Source organism: Falco cherrug, chromosome 7 (assembly GCF_023634085.1).
Source record: "Falco cherrug isolate bFalChe1 chromosome 7, bFalChe1.pri, whole genome shotgun sequence".
Lineage (NCBI taxonomy): Eukaryota > Metazoa > Chordata > Aves > Falconiformes > Falconidae > Falco > Falco cherrug.
In genome coordinates this window covers 42,981,835-43,004,533 of record NC_073703.1, presented here as the reverse complement: position 1 = coordinate 43,004,533, position 22,699 = coordinate 42,981,835, and the positions used below count along the sequence as shown (strand labels likewise).

General features: G+C 36.9%; 1 protein-coding gene across 5 annotated transcripts in view; it reads right to left on the bottom strand.

Annotated features, from left to right (window-relative positions):
• RPS6KA5 (ribosomal protein S6 kinase A5) overlaps positions 1-22,699 on the bottom strand; it is an 81,755-nt gene that overhangs the window by 26,502 nt on the left and 32,554 nt on the right. For 3 of the 5 annotated variants that reach the window (XM_055715519.1, XM_027804935.2, XM_027804933.2), the window contains exons 6-7: positions 5,434-5,517; positions 2,652-2,755 (exon numbers count right to left, since the gene is read on the bottom strand). In XM_055715519.1, coding sequence (XP_055571494.1) covers positions 2,652-2,755; positions 5,434-5,517 — 188 coding nt within the window. Of the gene's footprint in view, positions 1-2,651; positions 2,756-5,433; positions 5,518-6,216; positions 6,345-22,699 lie in introns of all 5 variants that reach the window. The other 2 variants (XM_027804934.2, XM_027804936.2) reach the window with 2 other exon arrangements.

Here is a 22,699-nt window from a genome sequence, read left to right as displayed (position 1 = left end):
TATATATTGTAAATGTATCCTCAGTGACAAAATTATCAAAGAAAAAAGGGAAATAAAGATCATAGCTTCTAGGCCAGACAGGCTTAGGATAAAAACAGGTACTGGAAATTCCACTGTTGCTTCTTGAAAGAGCTCTGTGTTCTCATGCTAGAGATAAACACATGGAGGGCATTTCTGAAAAGCCATGAATATGGTAACAGTATCTTCTAAATATATCAATCATGCATGTCAGGAAAGGTGGATCATTTCTTTCAGGCATGCTCTCAAGCGAGTAACTCAACAGCTTCCCAATTTGCAGTAAACACAGACCCCTTCAATCCTTAAAAAAAGGTGGGTTTCTCCATCTTCTCCGAGATGTACTTCTGCTTCCTACTCCTCTAGCCCTCTGCCTGGGCTGCAGGAGCATGAGGGCCTGCTGATACCTAACATCTGTTCTGCCTGCTCTATCCCACCCTCAAGGAAAGCCCCAAACACGCTCCCATTGCTCCCCAAGGCACACAGCAACCATCACTCCCCAGAAAGTTCCACGTGACTCAGTGCAGCAGCCAGGACAGAGAAAACAGCAATGTTCTCATATGCTCAGCCACACTCTTAAAAGGAACGTAACATTCATTACATAAAAAACTGCAAACACAAAAAACTGATATCATCCAGCACAGAAATTGCTATCAATGGAAAGGATTCAGAAACCACGGGTCTTACAAGTACTGAAGTAACAGGACAGATGAAATAAAGTCTGAAATGCAGTCATATAGTTGGGACTAATGAGGTTTCAGCTATAAACTAGGGGCTTATCAGTTGGAAGTGATAGATCTAGTTCCTTCTCTTTTTCTATCAGTCCACCATTGGCATCAACAAGAAAAACCCAAGTAAAAAGGAATTAATATCTTTTTGTTCAGATGGTGAATTATTACTTCAATTTAACAAGATCCTCTTGAAACATCAACAGGAATAAATTGTCCATATGTAAGAAATAGCACCACAAACTGATTTAAGAAAAGGCTTTTTCAGGAAACAGGAAGATTGTGAAAAAACTTTATTTAAGGAAACTGTAAGAATTTACCTTCTAAATTTATTAAAATAAAAGCTGAAAGACTACAGGATTGCTGTCCATAAGTGTGTAGCATAAACACCAACCAAAAGCATACTGAGCAACAACACAGTAAACTTCCTGCAACTAAATTTACATCAGAAATCAGGTTATTAGCCATCAGAGGATGGATGTTAGCAACCTTGCAGTTTCTCGGCTTTCAATTTAATCTTACATTATCAGAAAGATTAAGATACTACAGACCACAGAAGGACCTACCAAAAGACAGGCAAATCCTGTAGAATAGTTACCTAAAAAGTTTCCCAGTTTGGGGGAAAAGCTATGTAAATTCAAGTCAAAGTTCTCTCTAAAATATTTGTAACTCCTTTGCAGTTCCATTTAGTAAATTTGGAGTCAAAATTACGAATTCAGACATGGCATAAGTAATCAACAAAATTCCTAACCTTAAGTATGTCAGAAGTTTTAACTCCATCAGGAGGGTGAAGTCCTGAATTTTGTTTTGTTATTGGATTCCCCTCCCTCCCTGTATGGTTTTTCTAGTAGCCCTCTTAAGTTCCCTGTTCTGATAAGAGACCTAGAAACCAATAAACGGGTCTCAACCTTCCAAAAAATTGTCTGAATTTAGAACAGAAGTAAAATAAATTGTCAAAATAATTGATGTATGTTCTGTTGCACATTATAACCTTAAATACCAAGTGACTTCAGGTAAAAGTTGAACCACAGTAATGCATTCCAACAAGAGCAAGATTATTGTTAGTTTTCAGACTGGATTTACAAGCTGATTTTGACAGTGGTTACTGATTTGTGAAATTTAAGCCCTCAACTCCCTGTTCCAAGAGAAATCCAGTAATAGGAAATGCTCATTTTGGGGGGAGATTTCAGTGAAGTCTTTTGGGCAAGCTTATTGCTTTCTTTTTAAAACGCTCCAAGGCTGAAAACAAACCTTTAAAGTGTATAGATTACTGAACATAAAGCTGATAATCAGGAAAAAGGTACATGTAAAATATAACAATGGCATAGGTTATTTAATTTCTGTAGGTATCATATTCATTTTTTCTCAGATATGCAAGTATGGCTAGAAAAGATCATGTTCTTAATTTCACGTTACACACTAATAAAGTAAGTATTACCTGTGACAAAAACGTGGGAGTAGGATACATCCTGGCACTTTAAACCTGTGTTCTGATGGAGTAAGGTAGCAAGAGGTGACAAAAATATCTGTAGCTGAATATGTTTCATAGTGTGTCAAGATTTTGAATGTGATAATTTGATTTACGTATAATTTCATTTTTCATTTGACTTCCTTTTCAACAGTATACATGCAGCAGGGCTGAGTGCCTACAAAGCTGTGGTTCCACTATAGTTTAAACACAACAGGTCTTTTGTAAATGTCAGTTCTACTACTTCAATAACCTGCTGAGGTTAATAAAACCCATCTGCTTCTAAATGTTATTCTCTTAAACAGAACTGGAGCAACTAAAATGTTACCCTGGTAGCACTTTCTTCTTAAGTTCTAGATTAAAACTCTCACAAAACATATATTATGGCATAAGCATCACTTTGTGAGCAAGCACATGTATTTTACTGTTTTGAATCTTACCTAGAAATCTCTGCTTGGGAATTCTTCTCTCCATCAACTGTAAATGGTGATGCTCCAGTTAATAATTCATACATAAGAACACCAACACTCCACCAATCAACAGCCTATAGACAACAATAATTATGTATGTTACAATACATTGAAGTAAAATTGTTAACAAAAGAAGGAACAAAACAATGCACCCAGAAAGCAACTAGCAAAGGAAGAGCTTACATATCAATACAAAAGCAAATCTGGATACAATAAGGCATAAACAACTGCAGTACTGACTGCAGGCATTTCCTATGATAAATTAAGTTCATTTTGAAATCTCTCCACTTAGCTGCTTCAACTAATTTCTCAAACTGAACTCTTTCTACTGACTACTAAAGTTCCTCTCCCTGTCCTGCTCACAAATTACTTTTTATTTTTACCACTGTGAAGCAGTAAGAATTCTAAAACTTATTTGAAATAACAGAGGAACCTAAGCCTTGCTAAGAGAAGTAGTGGAACCTGAGTTTTTAGGAGCTTGAGAATGAAACTAAGGAACTGTCAAAAAAGCAGTTTAAGAGCACAGGTCATAGTTAATCAGGGCACCTGAAAATGCTATGCAATTTTATCTTATAGATCCCTGTAACACATGTCATCTTTCACTTCTAATAGACTAATCATATTGCTCATATCTCCAATACCTCGTAACTTAAAAATATTTCTCTTTCAAAATAAAAGATGCTACTATGAATAATAAAGGAAGGAGTTCAATCATTTCAACAAAATTAATTTAACTACAGGTTGTTTGAACTTCTCAGTTTTACTTCCATGAAATTTGCAAATTAATGAAAGTTCTGCTTTACTTATGTTGACAACATTAATACAATACAGGAAGATAATTAGTGAAATGACGAAAATTTGCTCTCATATTCCAGGATTTTTTTGCTTCAAGATACTCAAAATATGATGTTTCATATATTCAGCCAGGAGTCTAGAAGAACTAGCTGAAGAAGTCTCCGTATTGTTAATAATTATCTTTGCAAATACACAATGGTCAGAGAAAATACCAAAGAATTTTTCCTTGGCATGTGTTTTTTCACAAGGAAAGGATGATCTGCAGACTCAGAAAGCAAATTTAGAAAAACCATAAATACCGAAATACTAGAGCACAACTTATAGGCAAACAATACAGCTATCTAGAAGAGATTACAAATCAAAAACACTGATTAACAATGAGCATAGCACATTAAGTAATCATTTTCCTCTTTTTTTAAAAATAACATCTTTCAGTTGCTTGATGTACAGTAAGTATGAAATACACTAAAAACCTTGTAACACTACATCACATGACATTACTAATGGTGACGCAAAGAGTGTGTGGTGTAAACAATTATCATCACATAGGTAACTGCAAAGTCACCCTTATTTATTAGCTAACATTTGGTACCAAACTGTGAAGCTATTTCTTATAGAACACTGTATGGCTCTGCACTGTATCTAATGAAAGTATCAGATAGAACCAATCAAAGATAACAGAACAGAGATCACACTTTAAAACAACAATATTGAATTTGTAAGCACTTGAGAAGCCAGAATCACAAATTCAAAGTGACTGAAGCATTGTAGAGGTGCTCTGAAACTGGTGAGACTAAACCAAGAGAGAGTGTACAGGAAGGAGCCTTGGTTCTTAAGTTTGTAAAATTCTATTTTTAATAATGACTAGGCAAACAGTACGGTAGAAAAAGATGCAAAGGTTAGTGGAATACAAAGCAGGTGTGAGACTGACTATGTGAAAAGACAAAGCACATTCTATTTAATGTTTAATAGAAGAATTGGGGAGGTAACCATTCCGCTGTACTTCAAACTGTGAACTCTCAGCTGAAACACTGTGCCCACTACAGTGCTCCCTGCCTGAAGAAATATACAGGCAAACTCAAGACCAAAAGAGACACAGAATGCATAAAGAAGGAGAGGGAAAAAAAAAAAAAAAAAAAAAAAAAAGAAGGACAACTTCTCAGGCAAAAGTCAGACTGAGTCCAGTTAGTCTAGAAAACAGAGATGGAGGGTGAAGTAGTATTTTTCAATGCTTAAAAAGGTTGTCATGAAAGGAACTGTGATCAACTATATTTCATGACCCCCAAAAGAAAGACAAGTCAACTCAATCTACAGCAAAAAAACCTGAAGATTAAATATTCTCCAAAACTTCTCAGTATAGTGAACAATCAGAATAATTTATCTAGGAACACTGTACAATTCTTTTGGAGACTAGGGTTTTTTTAGTTGCAAATATCACTTGTAAGTTATGGTTTTCTTGACCTATCCCATCAATTACTGACACTTTAATTCATAGTAAAAAATTGAGCCTCAAGCTAAAAAAAAAATGTTTACAGTCTGAGAACATTTATGACATTAATAGCCCACTCCATACTGAAGATAACAGATTTCCCCGATGTACAATTAAAAAAAATATATATCAGTTTTCCACAAAGTCATTTTTCCACTCAGAACTATTTTATTTCGAAGAAATTGTCAGCTACATTTTTTCTCCCACTGCACATTTAGAACAAATTTTGAATAGAACACATATAAGCCTCAATAGCTTTATAAATATGCGTTCTATTTAAGATTAAAAACTGAAAATATATCATACTGGATTTTTTAAATATAAGTTATAATCTGTTTTAGGACAATCTGAAATAAGGCATGTTTAAATAAGACACTATCACATTTTACAAAAAAAACTCAAGCTGAATTTGTTTTTGTTGCCTAATAAATTAATTTCTTTTCACTAATAAACTTAGATAGAACATACCTTATCATGTCCTGTATCTCCTCCTCTTACAATATCTGGAGCCATGTATTCTATTGTTCCACAGAAGGAATATGCTCTCTCATTCTAGCAAAAAAAGAAAACAAAATCCACGTCAAACAACTATATTATACAAATCGTATGGGACAGATATGGCTAACAGTTCCAAGATGCTGGCAGCAATTCTTCTCCAAATAGCTCAGAACTGCTAGCTAAATCATATTCCATCATATGCAGAGATGTACCACATAATGCTACAGAGTATTTAGTCTTCTACAAAAAAAAAGTCATAGGTTTGTGTGGCAGTCTAAGATAAGCACACAAAAATTAATGTTTTGATATTTAAAAAACTTTCCCCTAAGTTTAAATGATCTATACGTTTCAGAACTACACAAGATTCCCCAAGGTAACATAGACACACATTCTGAAGGCTGCAGTATCAATACTCTAGACAACAAATGGAACTTTTCCATTAAAGAGAGCACTTCATTTTAAGTTGTACAATTTGACTAAATTGGATACAAGATCCTTTGGGTTCCCCATATTTAGGAATTTATTATGACCTCTAGAAAAATAATTTTCTTCTGCAACACACACATATACAAAAACACAACATCCTCTCAAGAAGAGACTTGGAGAGAGACAAGAGAGAGAAAGAGAAAGGCAGACAGACAGACAGAGTTGTAAATTTAATTTTATTCTACACACTGAAGTTATTGTCTTGATTATGTTCAAAACTAAGCTGCTTTCACAGGCATGTATAATTGTTCCCTGTTAGCGATTTACCTTTGAGGTCAACATGAGGTCATGCTGTACCTTGCTAATGACGAAAGCACATGTGTTTGGGCCATGCAACATTGTTCCTCCCTTATCCTTCAAGCTTCTAGCATTTTGGGGAGAGATCCTGATAGGTCCTTTAAAGAAGAGTGTTCAAAAAAGCAAATATTTCAAAAGTCAGGTTTTACATTTGTAGATTCAGATTTGGAGTTTAAAACAGGTGCTATATAAGAGAATGTACTACACTAACAAGAGGAAGCTTCTAAAAGTAGAAATAGTGCTCAGTGCTACCCTGAGGCATAAAAATTAAACAGTCCAACAGCATATTATTAAATTGTATTTATTAAAATACATATACTGTGACTGGTTTCTTGGGGTCAAATTCTGAATTCAAGATAGTTATAGGCCTCATTTTGTTCAAATATTAAATTGAAATATTAACTTCTGAGACAAAACCATAAAATAATAAACTTTTCATGATTCCACTTTCTCTTTACACAACTATTTTTTCTTTTTGATTGTCTTTGCAGTACCTGTTATCTACAAGGAAAATAGTGTGATATAAAGCAAAAACAAACAAAAAAAAAATCAGAAATTCCTAGCCCTCCATCCTGGCATCAGCCAACCTGAAGCTATTCGTATATCCCTCTGTTCATTTTTTCTTGAGCTGGGAAGGAGGGAGAGGGGAAGAAGGAAAAGGAAGGGGAGTGAAAAATACAAAACGAAACTGTTGTTCACTTGCTACCTCTCCAAAGAGTAAAGACAATGCAGCCAAGCTGAGATTTATGAAAACAATTTATAATGCTAATGTACCAAAAGAAATGGATAAAACTACTATCATTTAGTTAGCTGCAAATTCAGCAAATCATTTGCAAAATTATGTCTTTTTTTGTCTCCACATTGTGTAATAAAGCTAGGCTACAAAACACTACAGTGACAAAAAACAGACTAGGGAGTTGTAATGAGCGTATACAGTGGTACAGCAGAACCCTTATGATCTCAGGTACCTTTTGCTGGTGAGAAGGCACACTAAAAACATTTCAAAACATTTCAAAACATGCAGAATTATTAGTAGTAGCTTTTTTGAGGAACAATTACAATCCTTACTATACATAATTGGTGGTTCTGATTTTCAATTTTATCTACTTTTTACCTTTACTACCTTTTACAATCATTTTAGCTTTTAATATGGAAGATAGAATTTCTGAAACGGTATTTGAAAATTAGTTTGATTTCTTTCTTAAATTCATGTCTAAGGTATTTTTTTTGTCCCTTACAAAATTCAGTGTTTAAAACCCCCAAAGTAATTTAGGGAGGTTTTAAAAAAATTGGTACTGTGTAATATAATTTCTTATAATTAATTTTCAATATGAAAAACACACACTGTAAGTCACAGACAGGCATTTATAAATTGAAAACACTCTGGGATATGTTTGTAATGAGTTCAGAAAAACCTCAATTTCTAATCCACATAGGTAAGTACTTGTATCCTTTAGCTCTTGCTTCCCTTTCACTTTAGAATTGGTCTACTGCCGAAACTCAAGGCTGAACAGAGCCAAGAAAAAGAAAGCAGATTATCATCACAAGCGGAGATCTTAGCAAGAAATTAAGTAGTAAATTGGAACTCAGCATTAGGTAGGAAAAAAAAAAAATGGACCCACTGATCATTTCCTTCATAATCAACACTGATTTACCATCACATATACTAGCGTCATATTCCAGAAGCCCTGCAAGTACCAGCTTATGACTCTTACAGGGCGACCATTAAGAAAAAGCACCCTTAAACCAAATATTTGTTTCTTATTTAACCACGTAAAAATCTCAGAGGCCTATAGCACTCCCCAGAACATTAATAAATCCAACTGTCTGAAAGCAAAGCATTCAAACTTGACTACAAATTGACACAGATTTGCCTTTATAAGATGCTGTAGAAAGTCTCAACCTTAGACAGTTGAGGTCAGAAAATCTGGATACTTCTTTGTTATGACACCTCTGTTTGCATTGCATTTTATTAAATTACAAGCCCCACCAACTAAATCTAACTGATACTTACAGTTTTTATGGCATGAAGTTCGTTCACTAGGAGCACTTACATAAATTTGTCATTGTTAAATTCACCTTTTTTAGGGAGTCACTAATAGTCTTTACTATTATGTGCTACATGAGGTTTTAAAACCACTTTCAAAGAAAGTTAACTTCCAATACGAGTTTCCTCTTCAGTCCCAGTACTTGGTCTCCCCAGTACCAGAGAAACGTGAACATACTGGAGAGGGCATACGGCAGAGGGCTACTAAGAAGATTAAGGTACTGAAAGATACGAGGAAAGGCTGAGAGACATGGGACTCTTCCACCTGGAGAAGGGAAGGCTCGGGGATCTCATCAATGTATGTAAACGCCTGAAGGCACAGTGCAAAGAAGAGGGAGCCAGGCTCTTTAACTGGCACAGAACGAAACGGAGGAGGTTCCCTCTGAACATCAGGAAACACTTTTTTACTGTGAAGGTGACTGAACGCTAGCATAGGCTACTCGGGGAGGTGGAAGAGTCTCCAACCTTGGAGATATTCAAAAGGCTTCTGGACATGGTTGTGGGCAACTGGCTCTAGGTGACTATGTTTCAGCAGGGGGCTGGACCAGATGACTTCCAGAGGTCCCTTCCGAACTCAACCATTATGTGATTCTGTGACAAAAAGTGACTGTAAGTTGTATTTCACCTTTCATTTGTGAAATCACATTTTACTCTCATACCAAGTATGCAACCCCCTCCAAAATTTCAAAAACCACAACCAAACTTCTTTTTGTATTTTGCCCCCACAATTTACATTTCATTCAACCTTATAACATGAATCCAAATTCCAGAGTACATATTATTAACACTTCCATGTTATGAAATATAAGACAAAAAAATAAACAATGGAACTTGGATTACCTACAGGAGAAATCTCACTGAACATGCACATCTTCCAAATACTAGAGCTTAAAATTTTTTTGTGTAATGCAGAATGGTCTTTTTTTCCCCTCACTCAGCACGCATGCCTTAAAAAATTGTCGTTCCCTCTTCTGAGTTGCAGAACAGCAAGCAACCAGACACTAGCAAAAAGAAGCAGAAGTGTGGCTAACCCATCTCTTAACTCAATATGACAATATCAACCTTGTCTTTGGAAACAGCATTGTTACGTTTGTTGCAAATCACCATGTTTACAGATCTTCCATGTTTACAGATAACCTGGAGATGGTCTTCAGTCCTCTAGCACACAAGAGTTGGTTTCTGTTTCTGTTTTTTCCTTTACCAAGTTCAGTATTATTCTTGAATGTTTATACAATAACATAGTTTTTATTAAAGGTATACAAAGTGGCTACTTCAAACAGGTTAGCAGCTTATGAGTGCAACAACTTTTCATGAAGCCACTGATACAAACAGAATTTTCTTAAGAGTTCTGGATCAGTGAAAACGGATAGGTTCACCTGGACAGCCAGGCATTTCACTTACTTAAACCATCCCTCTGTTAAAACAGAAAAACAAGTTACATTCCCTTAAGACTTATTCTTTGAGATGAGCTTATACACCAACACTGTGGATGGGCCTATATGTATTACCAGACTGTTTCTAATAAATACTCTAGTACTGCTAGTGCACTGCCCTCTTTCCAAGTTCCTTGCAATCATTCTGGCTGGTCTAAGCATCCTAGTGAAATGTAACTGCTTTAACTTGCTAGGGCACTTTCAATACCATGTGTATACGATGACCTCTGCAGCCTTTTCTCCAGATGATCTATTTTAGCATCCCATTTTCCTTTTCCTTCATCAAAGAAGAAACGGCACTGAGCAGCTTTAGGACAGAGAATTAGAATTCCTTGACTGTCCAAGATGGAGAAGTGTAATGTGGATTAGCATTTTTCCTGGAAGACAGTCACTTCACCAAAGAGAAAAAAAAAAAACCCACCGAGCACTTTCTTTGTTACGACTACATACACTGACCTTGGCAGGCTGACCACAATTACACCACTTCCAGAGATCAAAAAACCTAGCTCCAGAATTCAATCAAAAGTGCCAACGGAAGGATGGACGTATTGCACCATCCAGCTCCTGATGACCTTGTGATATCATCACCTGGCCCTGCTTTATAACTAAGTAATGCTAGGCAGGGATGTGAAACTCCCTGCTGTTGTAAAAAGCATGTATGCAAACTTTCCTCCTCAAAGAGAAGGCTTACACTTTCATAGTTCTCTGAGCTCCTTCATAAAGTAAAAAAAAAAAAACCCCAAAAAAAAAACAGTAGCAAAAAAAGCAAGATGAAGGAACTCCCATTTCTCTGCAAAGACTAATCGAAACTCACCACACCTACAGTCTGCCCAACAGAGAAAGTCACTACTATAATACACAGATGTGTTCTCGAGTACACATCCTAGTCTACAGCAATGCAAATTCAGTTTAGCAACACATGTAATGGCAGCTCAGAGACTTACTAAGTCTCTTAACTGTTCAACAGGTCATAACAGGATATGTGGGACAAGAATTGTAATTCCAAAGTGAACCACAGGAATTAGATGAGACTTCAAGAGAGCCAAAAAATCATAGATGCACAATATGCTCCTAAAAGGCTCATTTCTGACAGTAGGCCAAACTGTCTTCTGGCATCAAACTATTTGTATGAAGGGCCTACTCCATTATATCCAATTTAAGAAGTTACTGTGCTGGAAGGATAGTATTAGAATCCAGTGTTATAAAAAACCTCACACAGCCCAGATGCACAGAAAATGTCTGATACAATGTCCTAACACATCCAAAAGGGCACGGAAACTGAGCAAAGAAATAGACAATAGTTTCAGGATAGGTGTTTCCCAACACCTAGGGGATGAAGGCCTATGTTATTTTACCACATGCACGCAAAGATGTGCATCTGAGAAACAAACTCCATTTAATACTTGGCTGAAGAAGTCTTCAACTAGGACACAGGTAGACAATTGTCTGAATGTCAGGGCCAAACTAGTATTAATAAAGAAAAAAAAAAGTCTTCATAGAGATCCCAAGGGATTGTTAAATGGCATTAAAACTCCTTCAACAAGCAGAGAACACCATTAGTTCAGGGCCTCAAAAAAAATAATTAAAAAAAATCAAGTTAACCCTCTAGAAACTGAGATACATATAATTGGGTATCTTGTGCTTGCCATGCTTACTCATAATAGCATGGCAGACAGGACATCCCAGTCAGCTTGAAGGAAGTACAGAGAACAGCTTTCAGAGCTCCAAAGCATCCCCAGAACAAAAGATGATGACCCACATTGAAAGGTTCAAGACTCGGGCAAGCAAGGGCTAATGTGTTGAGTACCTCCTCAGTCAATGGTGTCATCAGTATGTTGCTGCTGAGCACTAAAGCAAAAGATTTCTGTTTAGCTTTCTGCAGATAGCTAGAAGTTGCATCAAGAGAAACAGACAATCTATACAAACATTAAGCACAAAATGCCCCCATCTGTTGCCAAATTGGCTGTTTGTACAAAAGACTAACTGAGCAAATTGGAGCATGCCATTTGACTATTGGAAAAATGGAAGCGAAAACCAAAACAAAGAAAAGATCAAGTAAGTTTTAAGAACCCACAAGATTTTTTTTTTCCAGAAGCCTTGGAAACAAAACATACACCAAAGCAAAGCACCCAAACAAAAACATGAAAGAAGACTATAGAGGTGTGAATGCTGGAAAAGGTGAGTTGAGTTAAAGCTAGCTAACAGAATACTAACAGGTAAAACAAAACAAAACAAGTAACCACACCCACAAAGAATAACCAGATGCTCTTTCTAGAGTATCTGGCTCAGAATACTGAAGCATATTCCAAGTACACTGCTCCATCTGTGTGCGCCAAACCTAAGGAGAGTATCTACTTGCCATACAAATACGGCTTTGGAAAATGTTTCAGAGCTTAAGCATTTGTGATTTTATCTCCAAAGTGTGAATGCAGATATGGAAAGCACTCAAGTGTCTTAAGACAGTCATTCTGTCATTTGAAGACATATTATTTAACATTTAAATACACAGCCTTTGACTGTGTATTTACTACTTCAACTTGACAAACTGCATTCAAACAGCACGTGCCACTGCTCCAACCGAGATGGCTCCTAAAATCCTACAGCTTGTTTTATTCACAACAGTCTTTGTGCAAACACATTTTAGCCAGAGGATTAGCCAAGTACTCTTTGAAGCCATTCTTTTCAGCATTCACAATTAGGACCCACTTCAACTGCATGGAAAGGTCACCTTTGAAACAGAACAGACTGTTTCTGTTCTCCAGCTACTTAATACACAAATACTTTATTCTTAGCTGAGCTGGACTACCACCCTGAACATCAGATACGACACATTCTGAAACCATACTACTACCACATTCCTTTGAACCATGAAACTTAACGCAAATGAATTCTGCAACTTTAAAAAAAAAAAAAAAAAAACAAAAAAACAAACAAAGCTACTCTTCTCTAAGTGTTCTTTAATAAGAATTCCTTGTTAATAAAAGTGATGATAGGATACAGTCCAAAGGCTTGGATAAATCCTAGAGTACATAATTTCTAGCATAAGAATTTCAAGAAATAGAAACTACATAATATTAGGGAAAGGGCACTTTCTGGCTATTAAATTGGTTTGGACTTTTAACTTCCTTGTATTCTGTATTCATATAAAATAATCTATGAACATAATCAAATAGCTTAAGAATTACTCCTGTAGTGTATTCAGTGTTAAAAAACAACAACAAAACCAAAACGTAGAAACACTAAGTGCTGTTGGGTAGAACACAGACAACCTTAGAGCTGAGGAGTCAGAGCTGCAGTCTCCTATGGCATGTATTTCATCTATTAGCAACAACTCCGCCAGTGAGTAGCACCTGGTGACACAAAGCAAGAGGGTTCAACGAAACAGAAGGGAACCAGTTAGCCAAACAGAAGCTCACTGAATGCATTCAGGGCTGCTCTCAGGACTGGATTGACTCTCCACAAATCCACTGAAAAACTCTCCAGTCCAGACAAGGATTACTTACTGGTTCTTGCCACATTTTTTAAATGGAGAAATCACAGAATTACTATGCATGTTTTAGCTGGGTTCCTCCACAGATTTCAGCAACATTCTTACAGGGTTCCTATGCTTGTCCATACTTGTTAGCTGACAAATTAAATTGCTTCATTCACTTAATCTGGCCTCAATGTTATGAAGGTTTCAAAACACTACAACCCAGTAAAGCAAGAGAAATGCTTAACTGTTGTTGGAAGTACTCTGAAATACCATAGCAAGTTTAAACAAGGTTTTTAATCTAATACATATATGGTCTTCCTAAAGTCAAGGATAATTCCTCCTTATTTCATGAATAGTAAAATTCTCCATACCAACTTTTAGATCAGATATATAGATTAAAAAAATCAAACTGATGAAAGTCACAGCTCAGCTAAAACTCTGTTATCTTGGGTCTTCTCTTCAAGCAATCGCCTAATGTGAATGTGTACACCATATAGATCATGCAAGCTACTACCATGTTTTCAGCTTTTATAAATACCCAGAGCTACAAGTAAGATCCACCACTCTGCCATGAAAATGCCTCTCACCTACAATAAATTGGAAGCAGTCTGTATGGAATATATATGACAAAATGAAAGCCAGCCTCCAGATGTAAACTTTCAAACCAACCTTTTAGAACTGGTAAAGTTATGATCAATATAAAGACCTTGCTCTTCATTTTATTTAGTAAATAAACACTCTAGCACATGCAAATCTGTAATCTCAATTGTTATTCATAAGTATTTACAAGTCAAATATTCTCTGATAGACAGTAAGTCATCTTATATTACCAGATGCATGGCATAAGGTAATTTCTTGGGAAATAAAAATGCTAAAAAAAAAAAAAGATGTCTTCACACAGTGATAAGACTTATAATTGGGGAAGGGATCACAAGGAATGCAAATGAATGGCAGATGTTAAAGTTTCTTTGACATCACAGTATCATAATTCTTGCACAAGATGGTACACTTCCAACTTATGTTATAAAGTAAATAAGTGATGTTGTGCTTTTGGCTCTCAGGAAGTCCAGCTGAATACCGCAGACTACAAGGAGGAGAAACACACAGAGAGAACCTTCATTCTCTAAGTCATTAATGTTTCCTAGGTACATCAACTGGTCCAGCTGAATACCGCAGACTACAAAGAGGAGAAACACACAGAGAGAACCTTCATTCTCTAAGTCATTAATGTTTCCTAGGTACATCAACTGATCAGTAATGAAGGAAACCAGAGGCAGTTGATCCCTCCTGCAATAAGAGATCAATGTAGAGACTGGGTGACAAGACGCTGGAGCACAGCCCAGAAGAAAGGGATTTGTGGGTTTTGGTTAATGGTAAGCTCAGTATGAATCATCAGTGTGCCCGGATGAAAAAAGGGACCAAACATATCCTGGGTGCATTAAGTATGTTATAGCTAACAAGTTAAAAAAAAAAAAATATTGTCCCACTATACACATCAGTGGTGCAGCCTCACCTTGACTACTGTGTGCAGTTTTAGGCTCCAATATATGATGAGGATATATAAATATGAGAAAGCATCTAAAGAGGGCAACAAAGATGGTGAAAGGACAGGAGGCATGACTTTTGAGTGGATAAGGATACTAGGTTTGTTCAGCTAAGAGCTGAGGAGATGGAGGGGTAACCTTATTGCTGTCTACAGTGTTCTCATGATGGGGAGTAGAAAGGGAGATGCTGATCTCTTCTCTGGTGTCCCGTGACAGGAAGCAAAGGAACTGCTTAAAGCTGCAAGAGGGGAAGTTCAGATTGGATATTAGGAAAAAAAACCTTTACTGAGGGTGGTCAAGCACTGGAAACAAGCTCCTCAGGGAAGTAGTCATGACCTCAAGCCTGTCAGTGTTCAAGAAAGTGTTTGGAAAACTGTCTTAGATATATGGTTTAACTTTCAGGTGGCCCTGTGTGGAGTCAGGAGCTAGATTCTGTGATCCTTGTGGGCCCCTTACAACTCAGGGTTTTCTACAATTCTATGATTCAATGAGACCAGAGCATAGCATGTTTCAACTGTGCCAGGAAACATTTCCTTGATGTAAAAAATCTCCAGGTATACAGAATGCTACAACAAGTCTTTACGAAACTAAGAAAGGTGACTTCACACAGCAGATTCTTCAACAAGATTTGGACTAGCCAGGTATTTCTGGTATCTGCAAAACGACTGCTGTGAATTGTGCTGGATACCGTCACAGACTGCAAGGATTGGAATAATCCAGAAGTGCTTGTGAAGTTCCCCAAATGACTGTTTTGTGGTATGATTATCAATACACTAACTGTACCTAAGAAAAATTCTATTTCTAAATTAGTGCTTCATATAAATTCTGAACAGGAAACCCACAGAAAAATTTCTATGATTTCTCCTATACTTCTCATAGGGTCTTAATTACATGTGAAATCTGTACTCTTTTGCATCAGCTACAAGTGTCTAGCAGAAGAAATGTCAGTCTGCTCTAACAAAAGGCATACAATGGATTGTACCACTGTTTTGAAGGTTCAGTGATGGCAACAAACATCCCCAGTATGCTCTCACAAAGGCTTTAGTAGAAAACAATAGCTCAGGAGAGCAACACTGTCCTAAAAGATCTATCTAGCTTTGTATTATAGTATTTAACAGCTCCTGGCACTAATTTAAATTGAATGTGCAGAAGTTCCAACACATCTTGCATAAATACTTTTAACTGATACCTAACTAGGATAGTGTGTGACACTTCACCCAGTGATGAACAAGTCATCCCAAATGAAACCTGCATGTTACACTTCCACAGGAAGTCTCACTCAAAAAGGTAAGGCAGAAAAGCAGACTCCAATTCAGAACTAGAAATGGCCACAAAAGGTAACAGTACTGGAAATACATTAAATAGGTAGTCAATCCTCTTGAAGAATAATGCTAATGTGGTTTTGTGAGGTTCCTGCAGTCTCTTGGTGTGCATATTCATCAGTATCAATACAATAGGAACAGCTTCAGCCACAATAATATGGCAAATGACCCTTGTATTTCATGGGTTTACTAATTTCTTCATTAACAAGGAACAACATTTTAAACAATAAATACTAAACTCTCCCTTGTAATTATTTTAATTTATTCAATGCATATTAGGAAATTGACAGAAACATCATCCATTCTACCATTTTTATGAGGTCATTGAAGAAAAAAAGTAATTAGTTGAGAAATAAGCAAATTCAGATAGTAAAGGCTAAAAAGGATACAGGCATTCAGGAGTAAGACTTAACTATGAGTATGGGCCCACCTAAAGAGTTTCACATGTTAACAAATAAAATAATTTTCTTGCAACATAGAATCACAAAACGGTTGGGGTTGAAAGGGACCTCTGGAGATCATACAGTCCAACCACCTGCTAACACACGCTCTCCTAGAGTAGGCTGACCAGACTGGCATCCAGGAGGGTTGTGAATGTCTCCAGAGAAGGAGGCTCCACAGCCTCTCTGGGCAGCCTGTTCTCTGGCACCCTCACAGTAAAGTTTTTCTTCATATTCAGATGGAACTTCTGTTGCAGTTTATACCCGTTGCCCCTTGTCCTGTCGCTTGGCACTACTGAAAAGAGGCTGGCCCCATCCTCTTGACCAGGGGTCCTCAAACTATGGCCCGTGGGCTGGATACGGCCCCCCAGGGTCCTCAATCCGGCCCCCAGTATTTACAGACCCCCCACCCCATCTCCCCCTCCGCCGGGGGTTGGGGGGGGAAACCAAGCAGCCGCAGATGGCTGCCTGCCACTTGATCTGCAGGCCGGCCCCCTGGTTAAAATGTTTGAGGACCCCTGCTCTTGACACTCGCTCTTAAAATATTTGTAGACATGCACAAGATTGATAATCCATCCCTTAATCTCCTCAAAAGCCCAAAGTGGTAGTTATGAACATTTCATTTCTAGGTATGCACAGATCCTAGCATTTGTACCTCTGCTAGGGAAGTCTCACTGTTGCTTTTCATTTGACTAACCCAGGAAAATATGCTAGAGTAAAACTACCTTCCTTAATTGCTTACACCTCTAAACAAATGTTTCAAGTCCAAAGTTGTCTTTGAAATCCCTTTAACAAAGGAAGAAAGTCAAAGTTAACTTCCAGGTTGCATTAACTACACCTTCCCTGGGCTCTATCGGTACTGTAACAAATAACATCATTCAGAAACATTAAAAAAAAATAGCAATTTTCTAGAATACAAGGGACAGTATCATTATTGTTGCTATTTTGTACAGCTGCAAGTGGATGTGATTAGAGTTCTGGAAGTCATAACTTAGCTTTTGACTACAAGCATAAATGGTGAAAACTCTCCTAGTATAACCATGTCAGGGCCCTGAGCTTATCGACAGGCTGTGCAACCTCCTTCTCCAGTTCCAGGGGTTAAGGCATCTCTGGCTCAAGACCAACACTGACACAGTGCAGCTGAGCAACCTGTATGGAACCCTGTCAGGGGCCTCCTCCACCTTCAGCTGGGAGCAGAAGTTCAGGCTCCCATTCTTCATTCCTTGTGTCAGCTGTGCTGCAGGTATGCCTGTACTTGGCTGTGTACTTCACAGATCCTGACCCACTAACTTCAAATCCTGGCTTGACCTCAAGCCTCTCTCCTCACAACAAGCTTGTCTGACAACCACTGGACTGTTGTCTGAGCCTGTCTTACCACCACTGGAGTTGCTGATCCACACCTGCCTTGCTGCCACCCTTAGCTCACAGTAATGCAGAGAGCAGTCTCCCCATCCTGCTGCTCCCTGATAAACTAGTCAAGAACCACAGTTCCTCTAGAAAGATTATGACTGAAGAACTTAAGCAGTTGAAGAGTTCAGCAGTACTCCACAGATTATCTCATACATCAACTATCAGCAAACTGTTTATAAGCTACTGATTAAGCAAGCCATTAGAGGTCCCTTGGCAAGTTTATTGAGAAAACCAGGACCATAGGATAAATCAAAAGAATACTGTCATAAATGGAAATTTGAAATGCCATAGAGGACACAAAGGTGCTACTAACAAGCTGATCTGCTACATGGATTTCGCATTTCGGGAAAATCACAAGATTGAAAAGCCTAAATTCCATGCAGAAACAAGCCTCGTACCTTCAGTGAACCCTAGAGGTCATCCTATCTGAAAGTGATCTTATTGATATTTACCTCAAAAATAAAAATACACCAGGAAAAAAGCCCATTTCCATACAAATCAGATCTGTAATGTTCTTCATCATTTTAATTGTCCAGAGTAAAAATACTGTCAACTTAAGACGACATATGAAAATTGACAGAAAAGCCCCCTTGTTCAAAGATGTGATGTAGACTTAAAATGAGAAATAAAAAGTCTGTTCCAACGGAGTGCATGCCAGACTAAGTGGTTTCTTCCTTTTTCTCACTTTTTAAATTTTTATTCCTTTGGGAACCTTTTTGGTTGTAATACCCAGACATAACACTGGGTACTTAAAACTGTCCATAAGAAAAAGAGTACAACTTCACCCAAAACATCTCTCAGCTGCAGACTGTTGCTTGTGCAGCTGTAACTTCTATTCAGGACCAAAACTATGATCTCTGTAGAAGACTAAAGAAGAAGAACAAAGACAGGAAAAATGTTTAGTGGTACACTAGTTAGACTGCTCTGTTGCATTTGACAAAAATCATAATGAAGATTGTAGTACAAAAATAAAGATTCAGACTAGACCAAGAACGGTTGCAATATGGTAGATAAACTATTAATTCTTCTTGAGATGACATTTCAAAGAATAAACATATAAGGTCATCTGAAATGAATTACAAATCCTATCCTGGTGGCTGTTCCTACTTAAAGCCAGTTAAGTCAAAATACCATGTTCTTTACTATAACTCATGCCAGAGCTAGACACACCAATGACTTCTACTTCCAAAACAGACATGGAATCAGGCTACTGAATTTTTCAAGGAAGAATAGATTTGCCTGCCAGCAGCTACCACTGGAACAGGAACTTAAAAGGGACAGCAAGAACAGCTAAACCTGGTATTGTATGCCAGCCAAGAAACATGTGACCTCTACAGCTGTGGCCCGAAAACATAACTCAATGCAAGGTTATGTTGTTATGTAATGTCAAGTGGAGGTTCAAGAAACAGTTTCCACTGATTTATACAACAACTATGTTTGCTTTCGCAGTGTAATGCAACTGCAATTCTTCAAGGAATTCTTTAAACCAGTTCATGATAATGGATTTGTAAAGCAAAAAACCAAGAGAAAACAAGTCTCAGCTCCATAGGGACAAAAAATTATCAAAAAAATCAGAAACGGCACATAATTGTGTGGGAAGAATGCAAGTATGAAACCACTGTCATCCTGGATGAACATTTTGTACTAGGGTCTTCTCAAAAATCTAGGTTTCGGAAGACTTGTTTTCTGAAACATCACTTTTTGATAAGAGAGGGGTAACAGTACCAAAAGAGAGAATGGTATATGAAGCAAAACATGAAAAATATCCTCTTTCTCGTACCTTATAATTTTGCCTCTATTTGAAAAGAGTACTGATTCTGGGAAGAACTGTACTAGCTGCCACAAGTCTTCAAAAATGTATTTTTTTAAGAAAGAGAATATAAAAAAATGCATAGGAGATTGAAAATAAACATTCATAGCATTGAAGAGCACCACATGTAAAAGGTAGATGAGTAGGAGTGGCCAATTTTGCTCAAAAGCAATCCATCTGGTTCTAAATTAATTTTCATATCGCCACAAATTCCTGGTCATTTACGGTTTTCACACCTGGTTGCCCCAGTTTCATTGAAGTATTTGCAGTAATTCAAGAGGTAAAAAAAAATCTCTGAGAAAAAAAAATTAATGAGGATGGCAGCATTTCCCCTCAAGAAGTTACATTGTTTTTTGTTTTCCCTTGAAAAACAGAGAAAGAATTTTCCCAAGTTGACTAGCAACATAGTATTTTATAGATCCAATAGAAGATACCAGGCTATTTAACACACAGATCAGTATTTCTTCCCAAAATGTGATTTTTAAGTGGCATATTACAATACCAAAAGAGTATCCTTAGAGCAGTCCCTGTAAGAAATATCATCTGACTTGCATGAATTCTTAATGGCACTTTGGGATTTTGGCATCAAAGTCTGGACAGAATGTATTCTGTGATCCAGTCTTTGCATTAGTGCTCCAAGCTGAGAAAGCACAACCATCTTTTGTGATAAGCATTGAAAATGGGACACCTCCTGGGCTAAGGCACAAACAGCCATCTGATCACTGATGACCTGTTTTTGCAATTAAATGAGTCCAGTTCAATTGTGTGCCTTTAGAGTGCCTGGTATGTTCTCAATATTCAATTTCAGAACACTTAAAACACCAACAGTAGTACACCAATTAAAGCAAAAAGGTTTTGCCATTGTTTCATGTCCTTTTCCAAAATAAGGGAAACAATGACTAATTGTCCAGACAGATCTATAACCAATGCTAACATATGTCAACTAACTTCATTATTCAGTTTATTCTTTCTTACTTTTTTACTCTTTGTAGACATGTAAATCTACCCCTTATGACTGTGTGATGTCTGCATCACTGAACAATTAACTAAAATGCAAGCAGATGTAGTAAGTCATCCCCAGCATGGATTATTCTAACATCTTTGCAAAAGAGCGAGCAATGTTCAAAGGATGTACTATCAGATTTTGAAGATCAGACATTACCACTTTAATTGGACAATTATAAATGGTCTTGTAAAGGTAAATGCACAGATAATCTAACAGGTCACTCAAGTGAGATGACCGTTCATACAGCACTAAACAAGAATTAAGTTGTACTCACTTCCCTCTGTTCTGGACTACCTTTGAATTACTCTAGCAATGTGTACAAATCTCCTCCTACTTCACCTACCAAAATCTGCAGCAGGCTAACCACCTTTTTATCATTTTTCCTTTAATGAAATTTCCTTTAAAGTATTTTAAAATTAATTTTCCTTCCTGAACAAAACGTTCACTCACCCAGCTAATAAATAAAACAAACAATTCAACAGTGAAAAGCACCTGACAGTTATAACTAAATTTGCAACTCTGATCAAGATACTTTCAGATGGGAAAACAATAACGCATATGAACTATTCATTCTATGCAGACAGACATCCAAATATCCATCCAACTGACCTATTTACAATTCAATCATCCCTCAATACAGACTATCTACTATTACATATTTATTACTAAGGTATTTGTATGCTCTCAGATACATTGTTTGAAGACTGACAACATTCAGTATTCACTACGTAATTTTTCTCAAGCTTCATTAAGCAAACACAAAAAGCTTCAAAATAAACAAGCTAATGCAGAAGAAATGCACTAATGCAGAAGAACTGAGCGTTTCACTGTACTCTGGAAGCATACTTGTGGAATTTAATCAACAAGAAAAAAGTTAATTGTTACTCATGGTCCAATAAAATAGATTATTACTACATAATTCAATGAATGTGTTCAGATTATTTTTTCTAGGATATAAAGGTCTCCATATATAGTGAAGTATGATTTTTAGTGTAGTTACAGAAATAAAGGAAATGTGGGGGGGGGGGGGGGAAGATTAAAAAAATTAAAAACTCCAGAAGATAAAGATACTACACAAGAAATAAAATGGCAAAAAACCCCCAAACAACCCACCTTAGGGGTGTTGGGTTTTTTTAAAGGTAAATGAAATCATAGAATCATTTAGGTTGGAAGACACCTTTGAGAGTTCAACCATTAATCTAGCAAGAGCCTTGAAAAAAATAGCAGCACCAAAGTGATCGCACTTACGCAATGAACAAAACAGTGTTGTAGAAGTTTCACTACAATGTCTGTCTCAGTTCTATCAATTCCCTCCGACCCTGATAATAATTTGTATTTATGTCATGTGCAAATATATTCTACAACCCAGTCAGACAGGAACTCAACTGAGATGCATGAAAACATAAGGCTAAAAACTGTCTTTTTTACACCTATTTTCTTTGCAACTCAGATGACAGCTAAAAAGTACACTAGCTTTAAATTCATCATAGGACTAAGAATGCAAATGTTGTAAAACTTAATACTAAAAAGGTACTAGCCATTTCAATCTCTTCATCTCTTACTTAATCCTATGCTATGGTTAGGCTTGTCCAATGGTAGATCTTCAGAGGTAATAAATAAAATTTGAGTATCAGAAGTAATTTCATACCCAAGTACCTTGTGATACTGACCTATCCTATGTGAAAATTCATTTTTATTCAACTACTTTATTCCAGTCAGGTCATTTCTTCTTTTTGCATGCAAATGCAAGCATATGGACTTAAAGATACAACAAGGGCAAAACCACACTGTCATTTCACTTGTACAAGACAAAATTCAGTTTTTAGCAAAACAGTAGTATAAAATGTTTTAGAGCCCTTAAAATCACACTGCTTTCAGCTTTTATTTGTAATTCTTGCATGTTATAAGCACTTTCACATAATAATTGTAAAACAGAGGATACTTGACAACACACTCTTCACACTCA